The 25,896-nt window shown below is 52.3% G+C and overlaps 1 protein-coding gene across 1 annotated transcript; it reads right to left on the bottom strand.

Annotated features, from left to right (window-relative positions):
• Window positions 1–25,391, bottom strand: EDN3 (endothelin 3). Its single transcript, XM_006896923.1, has 5 exons — window positions 25,340–25,391; window positions 24,417–24,711; window positions 1,834–2,010; window positions 597–669; window positions 1–129 (listed from the first exon to the last, which is right to left on the bottom strand). Exons 1-5 carry the CDS (start codon window positions 25,389–25,391, stop codon window positions 1–3), a joined length of 726 nt encoding a protein of 241 aa, XP_006896985.1.
• Window positions 25,392–25,896: the final 505 nt, after the last annotated feature.

Raw genomic sequence — 25,896 nt, 5'->3', positions numbered from 1 at the left:
TCAGTGGAGCTTCCTGCAATGATTATGAGCATCAATTGCCATGGCACCACAGACACACTGGTCGTTAATAACCATCTCGATGGACAGGATGGCAAACTCACCCAATGTGGCTGAGAGACCCACCGGGTCCTGCATACGAATGCAGAGCAGTCACAGATAACAGCCAGAGTCACCGAACAGTCCGGAGGGGCTGGTGCCTCGCTGCAGTAACTCACTTCTGCCTAGAGCCAGTGGCACGAAGAAGGAGCCTGTACAAGACCAGGGGTTGCCACAGTGGCCAGAGGGAAGCCTGGGACCAGATGGGTAAGCCTGAGGGTGTCCACCAGCATGCCGAGAAGCTCGTCCAGGTTCAGCACACTCGAGTTGAAAAGATATGAGGCCGGGTCCCTAGCTGATAGGACACAAGGCCAGCCTGGGGGCAGGGGACACACAGGGACCATCTGTCCACAGCTTCAGCCTTCCTGCTCCCAGAATAATGAGCTGAAGACACTTTCTCCAAGTGCATGCTGCCGTGCGGTCGGGCCTCTCCTCTCTGCCTGGCCTCCCTGATGCCCTGGGGTGCGGGGCGAGAAGGCTGGCTTTGCGGTGTGTGTCACTTGCACGCCCAGATGGCTAAGCTCAGGGGTTGTGTAGACCTCCTCTTCTGCCTGCAGCCCATCAATGTCCTCCCTGCGGACATGCCCCGCATGGAGGGTCTGAGGCAGAGCCCTGTTTCCTGTGGGGGGTGGACCCTCCACAGCACACCTCCACCTCGCTCACCTGCACACACCTGCACTTCACTTCAGAGGAAAAGCATGCTTTACAAATGGGAGGCCCTGATCAAGCAAGTTCATGGGCGTCAATTTGCCAACAGCATGAGTTCCCTTCATGTCGCTGTGTCCTGTTTCATCATTCTCACAATTTTTCTGTCTTTCTCATCATCTGAATAGGCTTAGGAGCTCTGGCTGTTTGTGCTGTGGAAATGCACTGCCCATGCAAAGGTACGTGGTTCGAATCCACCAGAAGCTCCATGGGGGAAAGTTGGGCAACTTCCTCCTGTGCAATTTAATTCCTCTGAAAACCCACTAGACAGTCAGCTAAGAGTTGGTTCCAACTGGAGGGACCCAATAAAATTAATAGACTAATTAATACTGTGTAAGAGGTGCTAGTGCTGAGAGCACAATGTGTCAGGCTGTCAACTGAGGGGTCAGTGGCTCGAACCCACCAGCGTCTCCTTGGGAGATGAGCAGTGTCCTTCCACAAAGACTTACAGCCTCAGAAGACTACGGAGTGTCGCCTATGTTGGAATCAACTCGACGGCGCTGGGTTTGGGTGGAGGTCGTAGGTTGTTTTGATATTGCAAACTGGTGGCTGAGGGGCCACTGAGTTAGTTGAATGAGAAGTTAAAAAGACACTGCAGGCCCCTCAAGCAGATGGCGTCCCTGGCTTCATCCTGCAGTGGTCACATGTGAGTGCCCCGGCTCCATCCTGCAGTGGTCACGAGAGAGTGTGGGCCCAGGGAAGCCAACGGCCCATCTGCTTTTAAAAAAGAAGCTAAAAATAAACTTTAAAAAATGATTTCATTTTCAAATGTTGGCGGCAAATCTCAATTTCTTTCCAAAGGCCCGAAGAGATACGTCTGGAGACAAGACGCAGCTGCAGCCACGTAGCTACCTCTCTGAAAAGAAGCAGGGATGTGGGCCCTGCGACCCCTGAGGCCTCCCTCGCAGGCCACTCTGGTCAGGACTGGATTGCCAAGTAAGCCAACAAATCTCCAGCACCGGCGGACCCCCTCCCAGAAGACCCCGACCACAGTTAGCCAGGGTGAGAGGCCTGGCAGAGGCTGTGACGTACCTGCGGCCGGCCGGTGCTGCGGAGCAGAAGCGTACACAGGCCTGGTTCCCTCTGTCCACACAGGTGCAGCGCCAGGGGGTCCGAGCAGGGGGCTGGGGACGCCCTGTGGGGGGCTTCAGGGACCGCTTGCTCCGGAGGCCTCCCCAGTAGCTGGACAGGCCATAGGGCACCGTGCGTCTGCAAAGGACAGAGGCTGTTAGTGCCTGTGTGTCTGGCCGGGCCTCTGTCCATTGTGCTCCACCCAAGCAGCCAGGGGGAGGACAAGGGACACCACAGGGACAGAAGCAGGCATTGTGGGTGTAGTGAGGTTTGGCAACTGGAGACCCCCCACCACTGGGGCTCTCTGGAGTGATTCAGTCAGCCTCCCCCCAACTTTATCCTCCAGACCGCATGCTGGGACTGAGGCCCAGAGAGAGAGGAGGGCCTGGGGGAAGGGGGAGTCTCTGCTGTCCCGGAAAGCCAAGTCTGTGTAAGCGTGTGTGTGCGCGCGTGTGTGTGTGTGTATAATATGCACAAGGGTGTGTGAGCCTGCACTGCTGTGGGTGTGAGTTTACAGGTGTTAATGTGAGTGTGTGCACCTACACACTTGAGTATGGACATGTCTGTGTGCATGTGTACACATGTGTTTGTGTGTGGCCCATCTGCGTACACGCTTACATGAGCATGTGCACACAGGTCCACGTACAAGTATGCGTGGCCACAGTGTCTATGCAGGCTCGTGTGTATGTGTGTGCCTACACGGGTGTGTATGAGTGTGTGTGCATCTGTGTGCTTGTCAACGTGTGGGAGTACACGTCGGTGAGGGGGTCTGCACACATACACACGTGTGAGGTCCGGCCTTCCCCTCAAGCTTCGGCTCAGAGCTCTGCCCTGCTGCCCGTACTGGGGGGCTCGCAATCTTTCAGCGAGGGACTGTGCAAAGACGCGTTGGGTCTCGGAATCTCCAGGCTCAGGTTTGAGTTCTCAGCTCGGAGTATTCTGCTGGGCATTTTTGTCTCAGCCCCAGAAAGTAGAAAAGGAAGCTCGCAGTCCACCCTCCTTGCTGTCACAGAGTCCCTGCCGAGGTCATGTGGGGGACACTCTGCTGGTCCCCAGCTGTGCCTCCTGAACTTGTCATCGATATCAGCGAGACTCTTGACTAACCCGCAGACAGAGCTGTCCGCTCCTGCGTCCGCCTCGTGCACTTCAGCCCTATGAGTTAATGCTGATGAGATGGAGACAAACACAATTACAGCCGCTGCAGATGACCTTGGCCTTGGCATCTCACTTCCCCAGAGAAACAGGCATCAGACTGAACCCTGGTTACCCTCGGCGGGTGCTGTGGGCACCTAGAGACGTGACACTGGATGGCACTGTCTGGGACAGTCTGATTATAAAGATAAAAGGGTCCAGCCTTGTCTATCCATTTCATTCCATGGTCTGTATTGGGTGCAGGAGGGAACAGGGTCATCTACAGCAACGAAAGGATCAAATCTGCCTCATACCTAGGGGTCTCCAGCAAACCCTGCGCCCCCAGGGGAAGAGTCACTGCCAAGGAGGCCAGTGGGAGAGAGTGAAAGACAGATATGCCGCCAGGACAATGGGGGACAAATCACTAATGAGCAGAGGAAGATTCAGGCGGCCACACGGGACATGTCCGCTGCATCTGAGCTTTCTTCTGAGTCCTCAATGGTGGACTTGGACTTCCTAGTTATTTTATTTTGGAGCGTACTCTTCAGTCTGTGTAAAAGAGGTCGACTTTCTAGCTTGCCTTAACTAGAGGATATTAAAAATGATAGAACATGGAAACAGCCCAAATGTCCTACCACAAACGAATGGATTGAGAAATGGTGGTACATTCACACAATGGAATACTATGCAGCACGCAGGAGCAGTAACATTGTAAATTATCACCTAACTTGGGAGGGACTGGAGAGCATTATGCTGAGTGAACTAACTCAGTTCCACAAGGATAAATATCGTATAAGACTGTTATTATAAATTGAGTATAAGGATCCAGGAGGGGTGGGAGAGGCTGGAAGTAGAGGGATGTGGATGTTCGGGGGCGGAGGGATTAATCATTGGGTGGTATGATTTGATGTGTGGAGGGCTGAGGGAAATGGAAAGAATTTGTTTGAATTTGTATTTGAGTTTTGTAAATAAACTCGTGGGAAAAAAATGATAGGTTTAGCCATCTGATTTGGCTTTTATTGTTAACATGATGTATGAAAGTAGATATCTTTGAGAAGACATCCAGCTATTATGCATAAAATGTTACATTTATAGGCTAATAATGATGATTGAATAGTAAAATAAAAAGGTGGACCCCCTGAACCCCTTTCCACTCCTCGTGCACCAACCTTCTTCTCTCTCAAAGGCCCGACTGGTAAACATCCTGGAAGTTTCAAAATAAAATCAAATTGAATTTGTTTGCCTTTGAAAAGGACATGCTGTGGAGCCTTTGAGGAGCAGGGAGGACAAAGGGGGACTCCCACAGTGACCTGATGTTGGGGCAAGTCTCCTCCTCTCCCTTGGAAACCAGAGCTAAAGAGCTTGAACCACCACCCTCTGTCTCTCTCTTGGGGCTCCCCTGCCACCTGGCCTCACACTCCTGGGACCCTGGGTTCAGTTCTCCAGACAGAGAAGTCCACGCTTACCAGACAGCAAACCCACTTCACCTTTGCAAAAACCCGAACCAACTCAGTTTTTCACCAGGATGGAAATACGGGAGGGAGAAGGTAGCCAAACAATGGTGGCCCTGTGAGGCAGGATTTGGCGAAAGGGCCGTTTTTCCAGTAACAGGGTCACATTGACCCTATAGCTGTTGACACCAAACCTAGTCCTTCCATTCCTGGGGAAGGTCACACACCATCAAGGACAACTCACCTTCTTCCCCATTGGCATCAAGACGTGTGATTCCAAAATCCTCGTCAGCTGTTTGCATACACTTAGCTGGAGCAGAGAAACCCACTCAAGGATTGGAAGGAAGGCGAGCGCTGGGGGTGTAGTTTGTAGGAAGCTCTGGGCCCACCTCACGGTGGTTTGATGATCTTGGAAACTCACTGGAGGGTCAGCTAAGCTGGTTCTGACTCGAAGGCTGTGTGTTTTGAGAACCAAGGAGACAAGAAGATGAGGTCTTTGTTGACAGAAATCTGCTCGTGTTTCCTGCATCTGATCCACAGGGAGAGAATGTTCATCAGGTAGCACGTCCCATCCCTGGCCGCCCGACAGGCCTGGGCCCTCATAGCCCCCCAGCGTGGCCCCGGTGTCCAGCCTGTGTGCTCGGCGGCCTCCACTGGGACCCAGGACAGGAGCTGTGGGCCTGGAAGACACGTCCAACATCTCAGGAACAGAGATGAGCTTCTCTCGGTTCTGGGGACTGGAAGTTGGAGTGTGGAGGGCTGTGACCCCTCTGAGGGCTCCACTGGAAGGTCACATTTCTTGTCTCTGTGGGTTCAGGGGCCCCAGGAGTTCCTTGGCATGACTCTGTTGTCTCATAGCAAGATGGCTTCTTTCCAGTGGCCTCTTGTCTCCTCTGCAAACATCACAGGGAGGCTGAGGGACACAGTGAGCGAGTGTCTGGCTGCTAACACACTGGTCACTCGGGAGGGGAAGATGGTGGTGTGCTTCCGTGAAGATTCGTGGCCTTGAGAATACAACGGGGCAGTTCTGCGCTCTCCCGTGAGGGTCGCTGTAAGTCTGGATCAATCAACTCAACCACAGTAGATTTGGTGCCATTTTAATAATTGAGAACAATTGAATCATTCCGGCTGTGGGAAGAGAGCTCTTGTGTCCTTGTAGCGAGCTGTGCTGCGACCCTAAAGGCATTGGTTTGAATCCACCAGCTGCTCTTTGGGGAAAAAGATGGGCAATTTCTTCCCATGCGATGCGTAGCTTCTGAGAGACCCTGGAGGGCCAGCCACCAGCTGGCTCCATTGCAGGGTCATGGGCTTGATTTCGGTTTTGATCATAGAGCAGGTCTGGTAGTTTAGTGGCTTAAGAGTTGGGCTGATAGATCAAAGGTTGGTGGTTCCAACGCACCAGTTACCCTGAAGGGGAGAAATGAAGGCGGGCTTGATTTCGGTTTTGATCATAGAGCAGGTCTGGTAGTTTAGTGGCTTAAGAGTTGGGCTGATAGATCAAAGGTTGGTGGTTCCAACGCACCAGTTACCCTGAAGGGGAGAAATGAAGGCGGTATTCTCCTCCTGTAAGGATTTCCAATGTTGGAATCCTGGTGCAGCGATTCTGTACGTCCTGTGGAGTCGGTATGAGTCAGAATTGACTTAGCGGGAGAAGTTCGGCTTCATTGTTCTACATCTCTTGGGGGAAGGCTCATTGTACATCTTTTAAAACTCAGCTGCAAACTGAAGAGTTGCTGGTTCAAACCCACTAGCTGCTCCACAGGAGTAGGGTGCTTCCTTACAGGTTTAAAGCTTTGGGGACAGTGAAGTGCTGCTATGTCCCACGGGGCTGCTATGAGCAGGCCTGGCAGGGGCAATGGGGTGGGGGATAATGGTGTAGGCCTTAGGGCTTACAGAACACCACTTAAATGGGATAGAACCCACCCTGCCTAACCTGGTGTGCCTGAGAACATCTTCAAAAGCCCACAACTTCCATATCAACTTTGGGAGGCCTGAGTCAAAAGTCACAGTGGGAGGGAACGGCACTGGCAATACTTTCTCCCCTCCCACAATGTCTGGTTGACAACATATAAAATTACGGAAAGACCTTGCCCATGAGCTCATATTCCTACCTGTACAATTTTATCATGAGGAAACAGCCACATATTTGCAAAAGAAGCTTGCATAATGATGATATTTTCAGAGATACTTTTAACAACCCACAAAGCCAAAACATCAAAAATCCCAACCAGAGGGGAGTGTGTTTAAGTGGACGAAGACGCACTGACGTGCTGGGAGGCCCTCGATACGGCACTTTAGAACATGGTCGAGATCCAAGCTGATCCACCTTTTTGAGTCCGTAGGGTCTGAATCAAGAGTGTAATGGAGTGTAAATGGAGCTCACAGGTTAAACATTTTTTGTTTGAAGTCAACCTGATAAGCTGTAAAATTAGTTTCTCCACCTGGAAAATAGCGTGGTGGTGTATTCTGTTACACGTTGTGTCACTCAGCAGAAGATCAGTGGCCACTAACTCTGAGGGGAGGGGAATAGAGAGTCTCCTCTCGGGAAAATGGACAGCTTTGGAAAGCCAGTGAAGGGCTGTTAGGAGTCAGCATCAAGCCAACAGCAGCCGAACCTCCCTGTCACCGGCCCCGACACTGTAACAGGTGGAGTGCTGAGCTACTCACTAAAAAGTCACCACTTTGACCACGCACAGGAGAAAGAGCTGCCTTGACGGCAGTAGGTTTCATCCCTCTAGCTCCAGAGCAAACAGATCTGGCTTTGGAGAAATACAACCAGAATGTGCCTTTAAAACAAGGCTGGAGAGACCTTGGGTCAGTTCTTCAGACTTGTCACCGGAGAAGATCAATCGCTAGGAAGGTCATGGAGTTGATAGAGTTGACGATGGCGAAGGAGGTGGATGCGGGGATCACAGAGCAGGCACACAGCTGGACGACATTGCTGCTCTGTGGCACAGGAGGGACCCTCGCGGGTTCCAACCTCACCACAGAAGGAAGGTGCGGTTGTCAGCTTCAGTGAAGATTCACCACTTTGAAAAGCAGGGTATGAGTTGGAATCGCCCAGATGGAGGTGGGGCAGCCCTAAGTCAGAGGGGGCTCAGTGACACTTAACAGCACCACCCAGGTATACAAGAGGTGTGGGGAAGCACAGAGGAACACCACCTGCGTGCCCATTACTATGTGTGAAAGCAGTTACGTGCCAGTCCCTCTGGACTCACGACACTCTTCTGATCTACTAAAGAGGCTGCTGGACATATGAAATGGGATAAAGTAAGGAAATATCAACCAGTTAGCACTTAATTTATTTTGGGTTGAGGCAAGGATGATGAAAGTTCGTTGCACATTGTCCAGAGGGACCAGTCCTTGGGAAAAGGTGTTTGGCTAAGAATGGTTGAGGTGGGGAGGGATTGTATAACAGTGAAAGAATTTTTCTTTTACTTTTTAAAGAGAAGAATGAACTGGAGGAGATGGGTGGGCAGGGAAAAAAGTGCAACTATGAATAAATGGAAATCTAAAATCTCTGTAAATTTTCATTAAAATTAACAATAATGATAATAATAAAAAGGAAATTAAACAATTAAAAAAGGGGGGGGAAAGAATGGTTGAGGGTCAGCAAAAGAGAGGAGGACCTTCAAGAAGATGGGCTGACACAGTTATTGCAACAATGGACTTGACCTTGTCGGAGACCCTGAGGAGGGCTCAGCACAGCACAAGGTGTAGACCTGTTGTTCACGGGTCGTCAGGAGTAATAGGTGAATCAATGGCACCTAACAACAACAACAACAGCTACTACTACTGCTGCTGTGTAGCCTGGGAAGTGAGTTGGGTTAGGTGGGGAAATCCAGTCCAGGCGTTGACACGCTGACATTTTTGTGGGCTTCATCCAATCAGCAGAACTATTGCCCGCTTGTTTGTTTTGAACCTGGGAATTTCACATGCACATCCCAATTTCCAGATTCTCTTGAAAAACTGGACGCTACACTCTGACATGGCAGCCATCATCTGGACAGAAGCATGGTGCCCACCTGCCTCAGGCGCCACCAGCCTCCTGGGTGGAGGCCCGTCCTTCTCTCTCTGCTACTGGTGTGGCCTGGACGCACACGACTTCCCAACATCTACTCTAGTGGCTTGTCCCCTAAATGAAAGCGACAAGTCCCATTACACTGACAAAATCAAGCCCCGATGCTTTTTCTGTATAAATACAAAAGGTGCTGTCGTGCAGGCGACAGCCTCCCACTGACTCCAGGACCGAGTCGGACTGTCCGGCGGGCTCTCCCAGCTTGCCGTCTTCATGGAAGCAGAGCATTGAATCTTGTTTCCAGAGAGCAGCTGCTGAGTTTAAACTGCCAGCCTTTGGGTTAGAAACCAAGGGTTTAACTACTGTGGCCAGTACGCCCCTGTCAAATGATAGTGGGGGAGATGTTTGTTTTGAAGCCCAAATTCTGGCTCTTTGTGTCTCACACAATATAGAACGCATGCCCATCACGAGGAAGATGTGGAGCTGGTGACACTCCCTCCACTTCCTTCGGATCAGAATTTTCCTTCTGGAATGAGAACATCAAAGAAGTATTGCCTTTGGGCCCAGGGGACCGATGTGGAGGAGCCCAGCACTTCTGACCTGTGCTGCGCCCCCCCCCCCCCCGAAAGCAGGTCTAACAACTGTTTCCCACCAGCAGACAGTCAGGGGGAGGTGGCCTCCAGCTGCCAGGCACCAGCGGTCATCAGACACCACCTCCGCTGTCCCCCCCTGAGAAATAACTTTGAGACTTTGACACACTTAGTGACGACGGCTCGATTTCAGGTTTTATTAAATTCCTTCCTTGGACGTCGCCACCCGCCCCCACCCCTGGGCTCCGGCATGCCTTGTTGGGCAGGGAAGGACATAGTGCTCGCTTTCACGCGTGACCGCTGTGACCTTACAAGAAAGAACTGCTGGTAAGAGATACTCCAGTAATTATACAAAGTGCCCAGCGAGACATTCAAAGCTTTGAATCCTTGCCCTTGGACAAGCATCTCATGGAGCCTGGATCTTTACAGAGGTTGGCGGCAAGGGGAGGGGGCAGGAGACTGAAGAGCTCTACTCGCCCCCTCTAGTTCCACACATGTGGCAGCTGAACCACGGCTCACCCCAAACGCCTGCTGAATGAAGGAAGTCTGGCCTGTTCCTTCCAGGCTATGTTGTCCCTGGCCATCGAGTCAGAACCGACTCATGACTGACCCTCCAGCAGATTTTTCAGAGTCAGTAAATCACATGAGAGGAGATTGCCCGTGTTCCTCTCACAGGGAAGCTGGCAGGTCAGAACCACCCGTCTTCAGCTTGGGAGCGCACCTTCTTACCACTCGGTCACCAGAGCTCCCTAAAGTCTAGGCTTTATTCAATTGAAACACCGTAGCTGATTATAATGCTTGCAGCTCTGCAGGACAGAGGAGGGTGGCCCCATTAGGTTTCCAAGGTTGTACTCTTCACAGAATCAGACTACCCCCTCTTTCTTCCAAGAAGCAGCTAAAGGATTTGAACCCCCTAACTTTCAGTGAGCAGTCAGGAACTCTACCCACAGGACCACTGACCGCCCAAATATATGAACATCTTAGCTAACTGAATGGATTTCTACCTTACGGTCCTATAACTCAGCCCAGCTTTGAGAGTTCTATTAGAAAGTATATGACCTTTAATCATTTGAAATGGAAGGGTCAGATCTTGATGATGACCCTTTGGTCACACCGCACCGTGGTTGGAGGGCCCTTGAAGGGAGCCCCGGAGCCTCACAAGGCTGGCAGCTAAGAGGCTGAGCTTGCCACAGGGGGGACCACAGACCACCCAAGCGCCAGGTGACACTTCCTTCTACCTGACATATGAGAGGGCTGGTGAGTCTTTTCCAACACCTACTCAGTCCCCAATTCCACCTCTACTTCCTTTGAGTATGAAGAAGAGATACCAAGTGAACATTCCCAAGGGACCCCAAGAAGAACACTGGAGGTGAGATGGGGATTTTCCCAGAGTGGACAGAGCGGGCCTGCCCACAGCTGACACCTTGGATTTATAGCTGCCAGAAACCGGAGAAAAAAACTTTTGATTTGGTAAAGCCACCACTCGTATTTCTGTTCCAGGAGCACCAGAAAGCTAAGACGGCATTTGGCCGTAGAGGCTCCAGCGTGTCTGGTCACTGTAGGGAGAGGAGCTGGACCTTGCTCTGGGGCTGAAAGGACTCCTGAGTGTGGCCTGCCTGCCCCACTCAAGCCACCCCTTAGATGTTCCCAGGATCTCACCAACTGGATTTACAAAGTTCACGAACTGTTTACACCCTTCTGCAGTACTGTCACTATATAACAGAACACAACAACCTCCAACCCATAGAGTGGACCGTCATTCACTCCCTGGAACACAGATATGGGCATGAACGGCTTTACAGCTGCACAGACACTGTGTTTTTTACAAATTGAAGGTTTGTAGTAATCCTGCGGGAAGCAAGTCAATGAGTGCCACTTTCCCACCAGCATGGGCTCGCTTCATGTGTCAGGAATGACCAAAATGCCTAGTTCTGATCATTCCTGCAACACCTCAAACTCCTCCTGTCGTGTCATTAAACACTGTGGTGACACAGCCCATAGGGCGCTGACCCAAGGCCACACCTCTCTGGTGGTTCAAGGGAGAAAATTGAGCAAACTCCTGCCTGATGATTTACAGTCTTAAAAACTCAATTGAGGGGCCACTCTGAGTCAGTTCTGACTTGATGGCAATGAGTTTAAGGTTTTTAAGCTTTATTGAGCCCTTCATAGACTACAGTCTAGTGTCAATGGAGCCTTTGCCTGAAACAGGAAACCCAAAAGTCCCTGGGAGTTGCTTTTTCACTGTCTACCTTATTGCAGTGGTCTGGAACTGAACCGGTGACCCATCTGAGGTCTAATTGGATGCTCCTTGCTAGCACAGGCTCACACACACACACGCACACACACACACGTAATGTTTGGAGGAGGCATTAAACAGATTGAGAACAACACAAGAATGCTGTTTTCATTGTGTGGGGTGAGATTTTCAAAAGCCATGGCTTAAAAAACCCAAAGTTAGAGGAACTTTGAATTGGCTCGGGTCTTTGGTGAAGAAGGCCAGGGTTGGAACCCCAGGAATCAGCTAGTGCCCTGGCCTCTGGTACAGCACACACATGTGCAGGGGCACTGGCTAGAGTTTCTCTCCAGTCCTCAGTGACCCTGGCACATTCCAGGTCCAGTGTGGACATGACGACCCCACGCCTGTCGGGCACCATCTCATTAGAACTTTATGCAAAGCTGAAGACAGATGTGGCTCAAAATAGCTCTCAGCAATGGAAAAAGGGGTGCAAGGGGCACGAGGATTGGCTTAAGAATGGGAGGAATGCAGACACCTTTGTGCCTGTCTTGAAAATAGCTCATAGCCAGCAAAGAGGAAGCACCCTCGTGAATTTCCAGATTTTACTTTGAGAACGGGAAGATCCAAAGTGAATAAAGACTTAGAATCACTGTCATAACAAGGATAGATACTCTGTGTTTCCCCAAATCTAATCATTTATGCTCTTTAGGAACATTCTATGGGTAAAGCCTCAGCTGATTTATTGCTTGTCTCAAACCAGCACGATGTGAGTTCTGCATGGAATCCAGGCTCTCTGGAGCCACTGACACTGAATAGCCCCCAAAATGACAACACTGAGGAAATCTTTCCACTTTGAACCCTTGAATTGTCCCTTGAAGTCACCTTAAATCAAATTATAAAGACCATCCACTGCTCATAGAGTTGACAGCAATTTACAGAGACCCTATAGGACAGAGTAAAACCATCCCATTTGGTTTCCAAAGCTGTAAGACTTTAAGGGAGCAAACTGTCACCACTTTCTCCCAAAGAATGTCTAGTGCATTCAACTAACCAAACTTCAGGTTAGCTGGCCAGTGCTTCACCCATTGCAGGACCAAGGTGCCTATAACCAAGTAAAAGTATTGTCTAATTAGAAAAGGCCCTGACGGACTTTGTATTTAAAAGCTGGTTGGGCCCTAAGTCTCCAGTTTGGAGGCTGATGTGTGAAGTAATTGGATTCTGGAAGGTGGTCTTTCTTGTTTGGGTTGAGGGTTGGGTATGGACTGTTTGGTTATTTTTAATTGTGTTCACAATTTGTGAGAGATGATAGGACTTGGTAGATTTGGCTAACAATGAGGTGGGCTGGAAGCCTCTTGTTTAGAGTTAACAGTAACTTTGCATTTAAAAGTCAGTTGGACCCTCGGGCCTGTACCACCCACCTCACCCATCATGCCAGCCTGGTGTTAATTATGTTTGGGATGAACATTCTTCTAAGTGGTACAGCACAGCACTGGTCTGTCAATTTGCTGTACTGAGGTAACTTGGTGTTGCTGTGATACTGAACACTGTGCCACTAGTGTATCAAATACCATAATGGTCACCCATGGTGGACAATGTTTGGTGGAGTGCTTGGAAGCAGGAGTGGCATCCACTTCCTAAACAACATGCCTCTGGAAATTCTATGAAATTAGAGAAATGATGATAGTTACAGAACAGTGTTTAGGTCTTTTGTTCATGGAGTCGCTGTGAGTTGTGTGTGACTCAATGACAACAACAACAACAACGCAACAATAATTAGAAAATAAGGACATTAAGGGCTATGTTCTCTCAAGAACTGTCTGTATGATCAAACTGAAAAGAGCAACTTGAAAGAATAGATGAGATGCTTAGAGGGCAGGAAATGTATGTTAGTGATGGTGAAATAATTTTGAAAATGCTGTCAAGGATGGTGGTACAACTATAACCAACGCCAAAGATTACAGTGCAGAAGCTGTTGGAGTCATGTATGCTTTGTTGTGCATATCTTTACCCAAAAAACAGACCAATTAATTTTTTTTAAAAAAGAAAGAATTTTTTTTTCCCCTGATGACAAATTGAGAAGGAGATGGTTGAATGCACTGACTCACACGATTATCATCACTGAAGCACGTTTATGGAGACTGTTGAAATGGGAGACATTTTTGTTACGTTATCTATTACCACAATTTTTAAAAAATCACATTTTTAAATTTCTCACCTTCCTCGCATTTCTCACCCTCCTCGCCCTCTTCCTGGGCCTGCCAGAAGCCCGTGCACGTCAGACCTGTGATAACCCAGCCAAGAGAGTCCCACCTTGGCTTCCTCATTTGCTTGAGTTTGAGTTTTGGCAAAGCGATTTCATCCTCCCCAAGTCTTAGAGGAAAAGGTCCACCAGAGAAAGAGCCAAGCCCTTGTCACCCAAGTCCTTTTCTACGCCTCACCCGAAGAACCTGTTTTCTAGTTTACGGGGCAAACACAGGGCGCCCTCTGGCTCTAGGGCTCCCACCATTCCTGCCTGAGAGGTCTTAGAGGCACGGTTGCTGGTCCTCCCAGGTCCTTGAATGTTCTCCAAGCACCCTGAATTCTACTGAGATCCTGGGTGGGGCAGGTGAGAAGCGGCCAGGGTGCCTCGCCAGCCTGTTCTTGGGAGATATGAAGCGGGAGTGTGGGGTGGAGAAGCACCCAGGATGGGGTCGGGTTTAGGCCCCTCCATGCGTGGCTGTTCTTCCACAGCTCACCCAACATGTGCACTGGTTTCCTGTCTATATAAGACTTTGTGCTGCACCCAGAAGGGAAGGGGTGTGTGTGTTTGGTGCATGAGTGTGTCTCTGAATGACTGCGTGTCTGAGAGAAATGTGTTTGTGTCTGTGAGCGTACGTTTGTGTTTGTGTGAACATGTGTGTGGTATTGTGTGCATATGTGAGTTTGTATGTGGGGGGTGAGCCCTCGTGTCCTGTGTCTGATTGTGCAAGGGTGTATGAATGTGTTGTAAAGTGGTGTGGAGAAGTGTGTGTGTGTGGGGGGTGTGAGTGTGACACTGTGGTGCAGGTGAGCCTATGTCTCCATGGTAAGGGACACATCACTGTTGATGGTGCTGTGACATCTAGACGGACAGGCCATGAACCTCAGGAGGAGCTGACCCCCGAGCAGCCTCTCTGCTGGAGCTGAGCACGAGTGACCCCCTCAGCCCAGGCAGGGGAGTGGAAGCACCCAGCTGCACCCAGGGCTCCCACATGTGGAGGCCCCTCAGGGACGCACTAGCCGCTGCCTCCTTCCTGTTTGAAATTCTTACAGGAATAAAGCCAAGAGGGCAGTAGCTTTCATCCGGCCAAGTTCTCACTTTTCTAGTCCTTTCATCTGGCACAGGCCAAATGCTCCTCGAGGGTCACGGAGTTTCCTGACCTTTTCTGGACCAAGCTCCCTGTTGTAAATGAAATGGCTGCTAGGCAGAAGGTCCCACGTCTCTCAGGAAGGCCAGCTGTACTCCAGGACCCACCAAGTATCCTCATGGGGACTCTGTGGCAGGAAGCAGACCTCTAGGCCACACGAGCCAATGGAAAAGTGAACGTGAGCGAGCCAGCATTCCAACAAAGCCCTCAGGTTCCAGGCACATCCTGATGGGAAATGATCTGAGAAATGTGCCACCCAGCCTCCCCATTCCAATCCACAGTGGGACCAGAATCCCAAGGACAAGTGGGGGTGGGGTGTTTGGGGATATAAAAAAATGCATAAAGTCAGGGACAGCCACAGTAGCCACACCCCCAGCCTGCCTGCTTGCCATCTTCTAGCATCTTTCTCTAAAGCAGGTTGGGGACTGTTTTTCTTAACCTAACAGCCACCATCTTTCCCTGGCTGGCCACACTAAGTCGCAGTCTCTGATGCCATATACTCGACATGGTGCTGCCACGGCCTTGAGAGCCTGGAAATGAGGTCCCAGCGCCCCCGGGGAACCAGCATACAAAGTACAGGCATTATGTTGGCTCTGGCAGATGGAAGTGAGACTTTCAGGAGATTCCAGGCTACGCATATGTGACATGCAGACAAGAAATAGACCATCAAAGTAACCCTGGAATACCAGACCACCAACTCCTGTGTTACGAAGAGACAGAGGCCCCAAGGGCCCCAGGAGCCATGCCTCACATGCTGTTGACCTTGTAGGAGAGAAACAATAGGAAGCAAGTCAGGAAGGGCAGACAGGGAAGGGCTCAATCTCTTCCCCGCCCATTGACCTTTGGCCACAAGTGGTTTTATCAAGCTGCTTATCAGCTTACCAGAACTATAACTCCCACATCAATCCGAGGTTCATAGGCTGTCATCAAACATAGGAAGGTCCGTGGGAGCTCTGGTGGTCTAGTGGTAAAGAGCTGCACTGTCAACCCAAAGGCTGTTCGAATCCACAAGCTGCTCCATGGGAGAAAGATGGGCAATTGCCTCCTGTACAATTAAACTGCCTTTGAAAACTCACCGGAGAGTCAGCTCTTCCCCACAGTTCACAATAACAACAACACACTATGCTAAAGGCCTGGTGGTAAAAAGCTGCTCTGTCAACCCAAAGGCAAGAGGTTTGAATTGGCCATGAGAGAAAAATGGGCAATCTCTTCCTGTGCAGTGAAACTGTTTCTGAAAACCCACTGGGGTCAGCTCTGACTTGACAGGACATAACAACGACATTGTGTGCTAAGGGCCTCAGAAAACTCCCTGGAGAGTCAGCTATGAGGCAGTGTCCAGGGTGTCTCATCCAATCTCACCCCTGGATGCTTCTATCCCTAAATGCCACGAGTCTCTGAACTGAACAGGCAGCATCCGTGTGCAGCTGCGGGTGGATCCGAGCAGACTCATTTCTCAAAGAAGACAGACTAGGAGACAGAGAGACAGATCAGCGGCTACCAAGCAGAAAAATCACACACCAGGGCCAGAGCAAGTGACTGTGAGTTCCCTGCCAGAACCTTGACATCAGACAGCAAACCTCCCAGACGCATGGCTTGTGGGTCACACATCCCACAGGCCCCTCTGGGTGACTGAGAGCCAGCAGCCCAGAAGGAAGGCCTTGTGCTCCCTGGTGGCTTGCACAGAGCGTGAGCTGGTTCCCAGGCACCTTCAGAACAGTGCGGCTGCTGACCGGCCAGAGCAGACAATGCTCGATTAGAATCGTGGCCAGTACCCCTGCCAGCCAAGGGTTAGACAAGACCAGTGCCCTCAACCTGGCGTGCCTGTTGTTGTTGTTAGGTGACACTAAGTACAAGCCATAGTGACTCCTGAACAACAGATCCGAACCTTGTCCTATCCTGCAAATTGTGGTAGTCATCCTGTCAATCTACTTGGTCAAAGGTCTTCCTCTCCTTCGCCAGCCCTCCACCTTTCCAAGCCGCATGTTCCTCTCCATGGAATCGCCCCTCCTAACAACATGCCTGAATCTGTGAGGTGAAGCCTCATCATCCTTGCCTCCAAAGAGCACTGTGTCTGCACCCTCTCCAAGACATATTTGTTCTTCTGACTGTCCATGGGATATTCAGCGCTCTTCTCCAACACCACAGATCAAAGGCATCAATTCTTCTTCTGTCGTCTGTAATCATGGCCCACCTCTAAGATGCATGGCATGCCTGTAGACGGGTCCAAAGTTCTAGATTTTTAAGAAGCCCTGGTGTTACACCAACGTTCATAGCAGCATTATTCACCATTGCAACAACATGGAAACAGCCCAAATGTCCAACCACAAAAGAATGGGCTGAGATTATGGTACATTCATACAATGGAATACTATGCAGCATGCATACTTTGTAAAGTATTACCTAACTTGGGAGAGAATGGAGAGCATTATGTCAAGTGAACTAACTCAGTCCCACAAGAATAAATATTGTATAAGACTGTAGAATGAGAATAAGGATCCAGGAGGGGTGGGAGATGGTAGAAGCAGAGGGATGAGGATGGGCAGAGGAAAGGGGTGATTAATCATTGGGTTGTACAATTTTTGGGGGGGTGAGGGAAATTGAAATATTTTGTTCAAATTTGTATTTGAATTTTGTAAATAAACTGTTGTTGTTGTTGTTGTTGTTATGTGCCATCAAGTCGCTTGTGACTCACAGCGACCCTATGTACATCAGCCCTAAACTCCGCTCTGTCCTGTGCCAATCGCACTGCCTCTGACACACTCATCCCGATTACCCCAGTCACTGAATCAATCGACCTCATAGAGGGTCTTCCCCTCCTGCACTGTCCTTCCACCCTCCCAAGCGTGATGTCCCTCTCCAAGGACCGGTCTCTCCTTACAAGATGTCCAAAATATGTTAGACGGAGCCTCAGAATCCTTGCCTACAAGGAGCCACTGGTTTAACCCTTTCCAGGATGAATCTGCTTATTTTCGAAGCAGCCCTGGTGATTCAACAATTAAGAACTCAGCCACTAGCTATAGGTTGATGGTTCAAATGCTCCCAGGGGCCCCAAGAATGACTTTGCTCCCACACATTACAGCTTCAGGCATCTTCTGGGCAGTGTCCTCAGTCATGTGGGGTCACGAGTCACTCTACCAGTCATCACTCAGCAACAACCACAACTATCCAAAGATTTAGGCGTGGTTTCTATTTTTTTTTTTTACCTCATGTGCTAACTAATTTACATAGAAACTGCTGCCAAGGGGCAGCCCTGTCACTGTGACTGCTGTGAGGTATCACTGAGTCAGCTCCGACCCACAGTCATCCTGCAAACAGCAGAACAGAACGTGCCCGAGCCAGGACTTTCCTCACCGTCTCTGCTGAGCATGAGCCCACAGAGGCAGCCATTATGCCACTACGTCACGCCAAGGGCCCACCTCGTGGCTCAGTGACCACATTTCACCAAGCATGATGTCCTTCTCCAGGAACCAGTCCCTCTTAATAACATAACTGAACTCCACAGTGATTTACACACACACACACACACACACACACACACACACACACACACACACACGAATCATCATCTACAAGTAGAAAGCCCCCTGAAACCACCACAGATGGAAGGCATATCCTATGCACTGCCAAGCACTGACCCTGTGGGCTTTCACTCCCTGCTGTGAGTAGGAACTGACCCTCCAGCGGGTTTTCAGAGGCTGTAAGTTGCACGAGAGGAGATTGTCCATCTTTCTCCGGCAGCTGACTCAGCAGGCACTCAGTGAAAGTGGACCAGGCGAGTGAACACAGCTGTTGTTGTGTGCTGTCGGGCTGGAACTGACCTGTAATTGACCTTCCAGTGGGTTTTCAGAGGCTGTAAATTGCTCAGGAGATTTCTTATTCTTCTGGGAAGCAGCTGGTGGATTTGAACTGTGTGCCTTTGGGACTGCAGCACAGCTTCTCACCACGGGGCCACCAACCTCTCCGAGTGAGTGAAAGCTGACAGTGACTCCCCGTAGGGAAAATGTACAGCGGAGGAGGTTAGAGGCCAAGCTCCGAGTACCTGCGTCTTCTTAAGTTCAATAACCAGGGTCAGTAGCACGGTGGCCCAGCCCCAGGCTCTTCCTCTTCACAAACAGAGGACATGGCTGTGGGTGAGACCTTCATCATCCACACGTTTCCCACTGCTAATTTTGGGAATTGGCTCTCCAGGCCTTTCTTCCTAGTCTGTCTTAGTTGCAAAGACCTACTGGAACTTGTTATGCATTTTAGTAACCTGCGAGCCTCCAGCGGCAGATAGGTGGTTGCTGCACGAGATGTGGACCTGCTGGGATTCGAACCTGCATCTCACACAGAGAAGGTGAGACTTCTATCACCGAACCCCTGAAGAGGACAACCGTGCCTAGCTAAGGGGGCAGTGCACAGATCCTGTGGAGACTGTGTGGCCTTTGGTCAGTGACAAATCAGTGCCCAACTTTCCCCAAGCCACCTCTGGATGGACTTGAACCTCCAGCCTCTTGGTTGTTAGCTAAGTGCTCTAGCCTTTGCACCACCCAGAGAGTCCAAGCAACTTCTGTTGTTGCTGTGCTGCTAAGTGAACTCTGACCCCCGAGACCCTGCAGGACAGAGGCCTCCCGCGAGGCTTCCGCGACTGCTCCAGGAGTCGGCTGCAGCAGCAAGCGCTGTGGCTGTCCCCTGGGCACAGCTTTCTACGCAGATTAGCTAGAAAAACAACACACACGACCCACCGAGTCTCTGGGTGGCTGTTGTCGGGTTGAGGACCAATCAGCAGTGACTCAGTGAGTCCATGCGGCCGAGGGGACCTCTGCGTCACGTCTTCCTCACCCTCACAGCCCCGGGCATCTCCAGAACCAGGATGTCCAAAGCCCACCGCGCGCCACCCCTCACGTAGCCCTGCAGCTCCCGGGCTGGGTTCTTGGCTCAGGGTCCCCGAGCTGCGTGTAGGATCACCACTGAAACAGAACAAATGCACAGAAAGCTCAAAGCCACAGCTGTCAAGTCGGTTCCGAACCACTGCGTCCTCAGGACAGGGCAGCGGTCTCCCAGGCTGAGTCTTCTCAGAAGCAGACGGCCTCGTCTCTCACGGAGACACTGAGGTTTCCATTAGCAGGTGAATGTTTCAACCACTGCACCACCAGGGCGCCATGACCACATCACAGGCACCCCATAAGCAGGAAACCGCTCTCGAGCCAACCCATCTCACTGGGACATTTCAAAACGGGGCCTGACCCCTCATCTTCTTGGAAATGTGTTTAAAGTGTCCTTGAAAAATAAAGGAGGTGGCAGGGCCCTGCTGTGATGTTGCCTTTTTTGCGGCAGAAGACATTAAAATGCAAGTTCAAAGGGTGTGTCCGTTACTAGTAATTAATATTCATGCTTCTGTGGGAGCGTGGGAATGAGCACAGTGTCATTCACCCAGGCTACATGGAGTCCACAGGGCCCAGCAGTAGGTCGGCCGCCGTGGGGACGGTCAGTCATACCAGTCTTCACCTGAGGATGGTGGTGTAGAGGTCACCCATGAGGCCACACCCTTGAGATCATGGCTGGACACACAGCTGGCACCTCAGTTCTTGGAGCCACATCCACCAGGTCACGATTTCAGACACTCCTCCTGTTTCCCTCCTTGCCTGTCCACATGTGTCAGCGCTGTTTGCACAGCACAGTGACCATCACGTGGGCACACGGCCTCTCTCCTGACCTCGAGGCAGTGTGCAGAGGACTGGTCCCTCACTCCCAGGATGTGCAGATGGCTGGGCACAGCTGTGCTCTTCGGCAACTTAGGACCCACACTCCCAGATGCCTTGCTGGTGACTTCTGCTTTTGAAGAATGTGGAGGGACAGTGGTGGCTCAGAAGTAGAATTCCCTCCATGGGGGAGACCCAGGTTCGATTCCTAGCCAGTGTATCTCACACCCACCCACCGCTCATCACCCAGCCAAGGCCTTAGTGGGGTTCTGCTAGGATGGCAAACAGGGTCTAGTGTGAGATGGACGGGGAAGAAAGGCATGTTAGTTTACTCCCGAAAGCCAGCCAGTAAGGAGCACAGAGTTCCACTCTGCAGTGATCCCGGGGCTGCGTGCGATGCACAGCGGCTGCTTCCTCTGTGCCCGGCGCCTCCACCAGGCAGGGTTGTAGGAGCCGAGAACAACGGCGCACAGGCCCAAAGAGGGCAGGCATGGGGCCCACGTCTGCTGGCTCCACTACCTCCACCCTGCTGCTGCCTCTTTCATGATGAATTTTCCATCCTCATTAGGCAAAATGCATTCTTCTCCAATTTGGGATTTAGGGTGTCTTTGTTTTGTTGGCAGCTTCCAGGGGTGGAGGTGGGCTGGGCAGCCCACTGTGGCCAAAGTTTTCTGAAGACCACACTGCCATCCATCACTTCTCCGTGTCTATTGTGGCTGCCTCCACAGGAAAAGGCAGGAAGGCCAGTCATCAGAGGTCAATGTGGGCTCCTCTTTGCAACCAGAAGAGTGTCCACACACCCTGGGAGAAGAATCCCCCTAGATCCCACTGGCATCCAGGCCAGCAGGGGACAGGAGGCAGGACGGCGAGCCTGAGAATCATCGAGCAGAGGCGGCCATAAGGGGCTGGACACAGCAGAGACTGAGGAAGGCGCAGGGCTGGGCAGGGGTTCATTCTGCGCATGTGGGCTCACTAACAACATCAACAACATGTCCTCCCTCAGTGATCCACAAAGTCATGACCACGCTCAAGACCAAGGGGATGAGGTCCATGGAGGGGGCTGAGAATCTATGTTCAGTTACGTGGGAGATGCGAAGACAGCATCTAGGGAAGTCACATTTGCATCCCAAGTGGACGATGTGAAATTGGTCTGGGCACTAACCTCCGCATCATCTCTGCAGGGTTTTATGGTCCTTAGTGTAGACCTGGTGACCTAGTGGGTAAGGAGCCATGCTGTCAACTCCAGGGCTTCAATTCCAGTGGAACTTCAGTTCCACTTCAGTAGCTGCCTTGGGGCGGGGGTGGGGTGGGTGAGCTAGACAATCTCTTCCCGTCCAATTTATGGCCTCTGAAAACCCACTAAGAATCAGGTCTGACTTGACAGCAAGGAGTGAATTAATGCAGCATAAATGACTGTCCTCATAGAATATCCTCGCGCCCCCGATGCCCTCTGAAGATAAAGTTAGGATTGCTGACTTCATTCCCAGTGGCAGAGTGGTCAACACGATCGGTGGGACCAGAGGCTGGAGAGCCCCCACCCCCAAGACCCTGGTTATCAGCATAAGAACAAGGCTGCTGCAGGTTCGCAGACTGGACCGTGGGTGGGCAGGCGGTTACTCATTCCCCCCCGCAGGGAGACGGAGAGCAAGCGAGCAGGGTCAGCCAGCGAGCTGGGGGCAGCTGAGGGAGAGGTGGGGCCGCTCCAAAGGCTGCAGATGCACACACAGATGTGAGCACAGCAGCAGAGAGGAAGCCAGAAGAAATGGAGGGAAGAGGGGACAGAGGGAGGAGGAGAACAGGAAGGAACGACGGGAGGAAAGCAAAGCCGGGCAAAGCAGGCAGCCGCGAGGAAGACATCCGCCACGATCATTTTGCTTGTCCAATTTCCAACACTCAAGTCTGGCTATTGTCACTTCTTTGTTTCTCCGGCTGGCCCCCGAGTCTCACTCACATCATGCGTAATCATTCTTTCCTTGTGTTTGAAATGAACCAGGGAGCAGGGAGCAGGGAAGAGGTAAATCAAACTTTGCGGGGGGCAAAGTGGTCCAGTTGGCTGTCCTGGAACAAGTCAGAGACCCCCGCTCATGCCCGCCACGCACACCTGGAGGTCAAGCATGCAGGATGGCGAACAGATCACCTCCAGAATGCTTCTCAAATCAGTACCCCCCACACCCCTGACAGTTGCCTGGGGGGTGGGCAGGGTGGGAGAGAATGGTCTCCAGAGTCTCACCTCTTCCCCTCAACCCTCTGCCCTGGCTGCCCCGGCCTGTCTTTGCCTTCAGGGTTCACGGACTGAAATTCTCGCCAAGGCAGGGGTCAGGCTGTGGAGGCGGCTGCCCACATAATTACTTCTATAGAAGCAATCTGTCCAGTAGTGATGCTGGGGGATAAGTTTCCAGGGAAGGACGCTTGTAAGGGTGATGCACACAGTAATAAAAAAGACCTAATGAGGGGCAGCGATTACAGGACAATCTGTCATAGCCTGTCAGGACCCAGCCCCACCAAGGGAGCGCCGCAAAGGCAAAGAAGACAGAGGGGCTGGTCCACCCGGGCTCATCTGACCCAGCTTGGCTGTGTGGCTGGAACCTATGCACACATGGTGGGCTAGCCAATTGCGCCCTCAAGACCAAGCATCGTATGTTCACGCACATAACACGTACCTCCCACTCCCTCCCCCAGGAGATATTTTGGTAAAAATGTTGTGCTGATTTTTTTTAAAGCAACGTGTGAGGCAGAACGTGGCACACAAGGCGGCAGTTACCAGGATGCCTCCTGGGGAGAGAAAAACGCATCTTGGAGAAAGGGAACAGTTGGTTGGCAAACGTAGAGGGTGCGTTATTTTCATAAAAATACGATGCATGAGTTATGCATGAGCTGCAGGGCTGGGGAAATACACACTTGGGCCCCTTGTTCAACAATGACTAGGAACTTCAGGAGACCATGCAAGCAAGCTTGGATCCAGCTGAGCTGGGGACCTGGGGGCCTGGGAAGCCAGTCCTGCCTGCTATTGCCACATGATGGGATGGTCTTCTGGGCATGCCTCATGTGTGGCAAAGGACTTATCATCTGGCATGAAGACCTCGGGCCCCTCAGATTCACGTTCTTGGTTCTCATCATTCTCAAAGTGCCCAAAGTGAGACAACAGGCCATCCAAGCCACATCCAGAGGACTCAGCTCGGTGGGCTTGGGATGTAGATAAGGCCACTCCCTGACTCCCTAGAGTGGCCATAGGGCCATGTTCCTGCTCACCACCAGCTCTGACTCCCGGCTGAGACTTACTCTACTGAGTTCTAGAGACCGGAAGAGCCTGACTGTGGGTTTTAGAGATGAGGAAGACAAAGCCCATGGGGTTAGGGCACCTCCGTGTGTGTGTGTGTGTGTGTGTGTGTGTGATACGTCTGCATCTCAAGGGAAGGGACGTGGTCCACCCCTTCATGCAGAGCTAAACCCTATCTTACCTCACAGGGGCCTGACTTTAAAGCAAGACCCAAGGCTACCTCAGGAGGGTGTCAACTAGGTTTTTCATGCAGGAGAGGACAGAGGTGCCCTCTGCTGAGTGGCACCATGGTGCGTGGTGGGCCCACTTGGAGTCCACAGGGAAGACAGGAGCTGGCCCTGGTGGCGCCCCTGGCTGGCAGGTCCCTCAGTCAGGGCAGGCAAGCAGCTTTCAATGACTTTCAGGCTCCTAGAGATGCCTTACAGGTCGGGGGAGGGGCTGCCCATCAGCCCCTGGGGCCCAGAGAACTGGGCTTTTCCTCCTGTCAGAAGCCGGGGCTCCAATGGCCTCTCAGGTGTCTGATCCCTCAGGCTGGCTCCTTTCAGCGGAGCAGGGGGCTCCGCGCTCCCCTCCAGCAACTCCAGGATTTAGTTTCTTCTGGGCCTGACTGAGGGCAAGAGGCACACTCCTAACCTGAAGGCAGGGCTGCGCTGCCAGGGGACCCCAGCAAGGGCTGAAGGCAGATTCTGGGCCGGGCTTGGGGGAGCCCAGGTCTTCCTAGAGTGAGGCCCCTCACCCTTCCCAGGCAGTGCCCCTCCCCCCAGATTCACTCACTCAGGAGTGTTGATCCAAATGATGTCCAGGTGGCAATAGTAGACACACTCCTTGTCCTTGTAGGTGAAACACGTGCAGCGCCGAGTGCGGGGACGCCCAGCCCTCGCAGAGCTCCGCTCGGGCCCCTGCTCTCCACTCTGGCTGGGCCCTCGCTCCTGAGCAGGGCGCTCTGGGCTCAGACCCCCAGCCTTCGGGGCCACAGCGTCCTTCCCATGCCCTTCAGAGCCAAGCGCAGAGAGGCCCCCAGGCTCAAGGCTCTTGCCCGCGTTCCCCAGCTGAGAGCGAGGCAGGAATCCTGTAGGAAGCAGACAGAGGGGTCCTGAGAAGGCAGACCCTCCACAGCCACCATCCCCCAGCACCTGGCGGGGGGAGGGGCAGCAACCAAACTTCCTGAAAAGTTCGCAGACCCGGGGCACTTTCTGTAAAGTTTCAATTGGAACGCGCGCTTGGAGAGGACTGGAGACTTGGCGCCCTGTTTCTGAGAAGCCTGCGAAGGATGTGCGTCTGGTGAGAAGCTTGCATGCTATTGTCACTTGCAGGAAACTCTGTGCCCTTGCACACTTGGGACATTTTGCAAGCACTGCGCTCTCTTTCTGAAAAGCTTGCCAGCGTTTCGCACCCTTTCTGGAAACACTCTGCAAACTTTCTGGAAGCTTTGCAAAACTTTCTGAAAAGTTCCCAATTTCACGACCAAAGTTGTTCCAGTCCCAGATCTGCAGCCTGCGCGCTAGCTGCAACCTCCAGGGTCTTCCCTGCTCTCCCTCTCAGTCCCCAGCCCCCCACGCCTCCCCGCGCGCCTGCGGAGGGGCCCTGCCCAAGCCGGTGGTCCTACCAGAGCTCCCCAGACTTGGTGCACCCCCACCCAGGCCTTTTGTGTGCGCTCGCGCTGGGAGAGGGGAGAGGAGCCGCCCGCGCGCGCTTACCTGCCGCGAAGGTCACTGTGAGCCCAAGGAGCAGCCACAGCGCCAGCTCCATGAACCTGGGTCAGGCCACAGCCCCGGGCCGGAGGCCGAGAGCCTGGGCCGCGCAGGGGCACTGCTTGCGGGCACGGTGGGCTCGCTTTGGGGTGCGAGTGGCAGGGCAGTGGCGGTTACAGCTTCCCGATCGGCCCCCTGTGCCAGGCCACTGTGCGCTCTGCTCACCAGCCTGCACCCTTCGCTCCCCGCCCCAGCCCGGAGCTGCGCGCGGGCCTTTGAACCCGGGGCGCGCGGGGGTCCTCCCAGGCTCGGGCAGCCAGCCAGCGCGCAGCGGCCGGGGCGGGGCGGCGGTGGGTGGGGTAGGAGGGGTGCTGTGGGGGCCGGGACAGCTGCTGCAGGCTACAGGCGCGCGCGCGCGCACACACACACACACACACACACACACACACACACGCGCGCGCGCGCTGGCGCGCACACACTAGCTCCTGAACCTGTAGCCACCAGGAGCAGCGCCCCACTTCTCTGGAGGCAGGACAGGATAACAGACCCCAGGCCAGGGTGTT

This window comes from Elephantulus edwardii, unplaced genomic scaffold, assembly GCF_000299155.1.
Source record: "Elephantulus edwardii isolate Elephantulus edwardi_28Jun2011 unplaced genomic scaffold, EleEdw1.0 scaffold00193, whole genome shotgun sequence".
NCBI lineage: Eukaryota > Metazoa > Chordata > Mammalia > Macroscelidea > Macroscelididae > Elephantulus > Elephantulus edwardii.
This window is presented reverse-complemented; position numbering and strand designations above follow the sequence as displayed.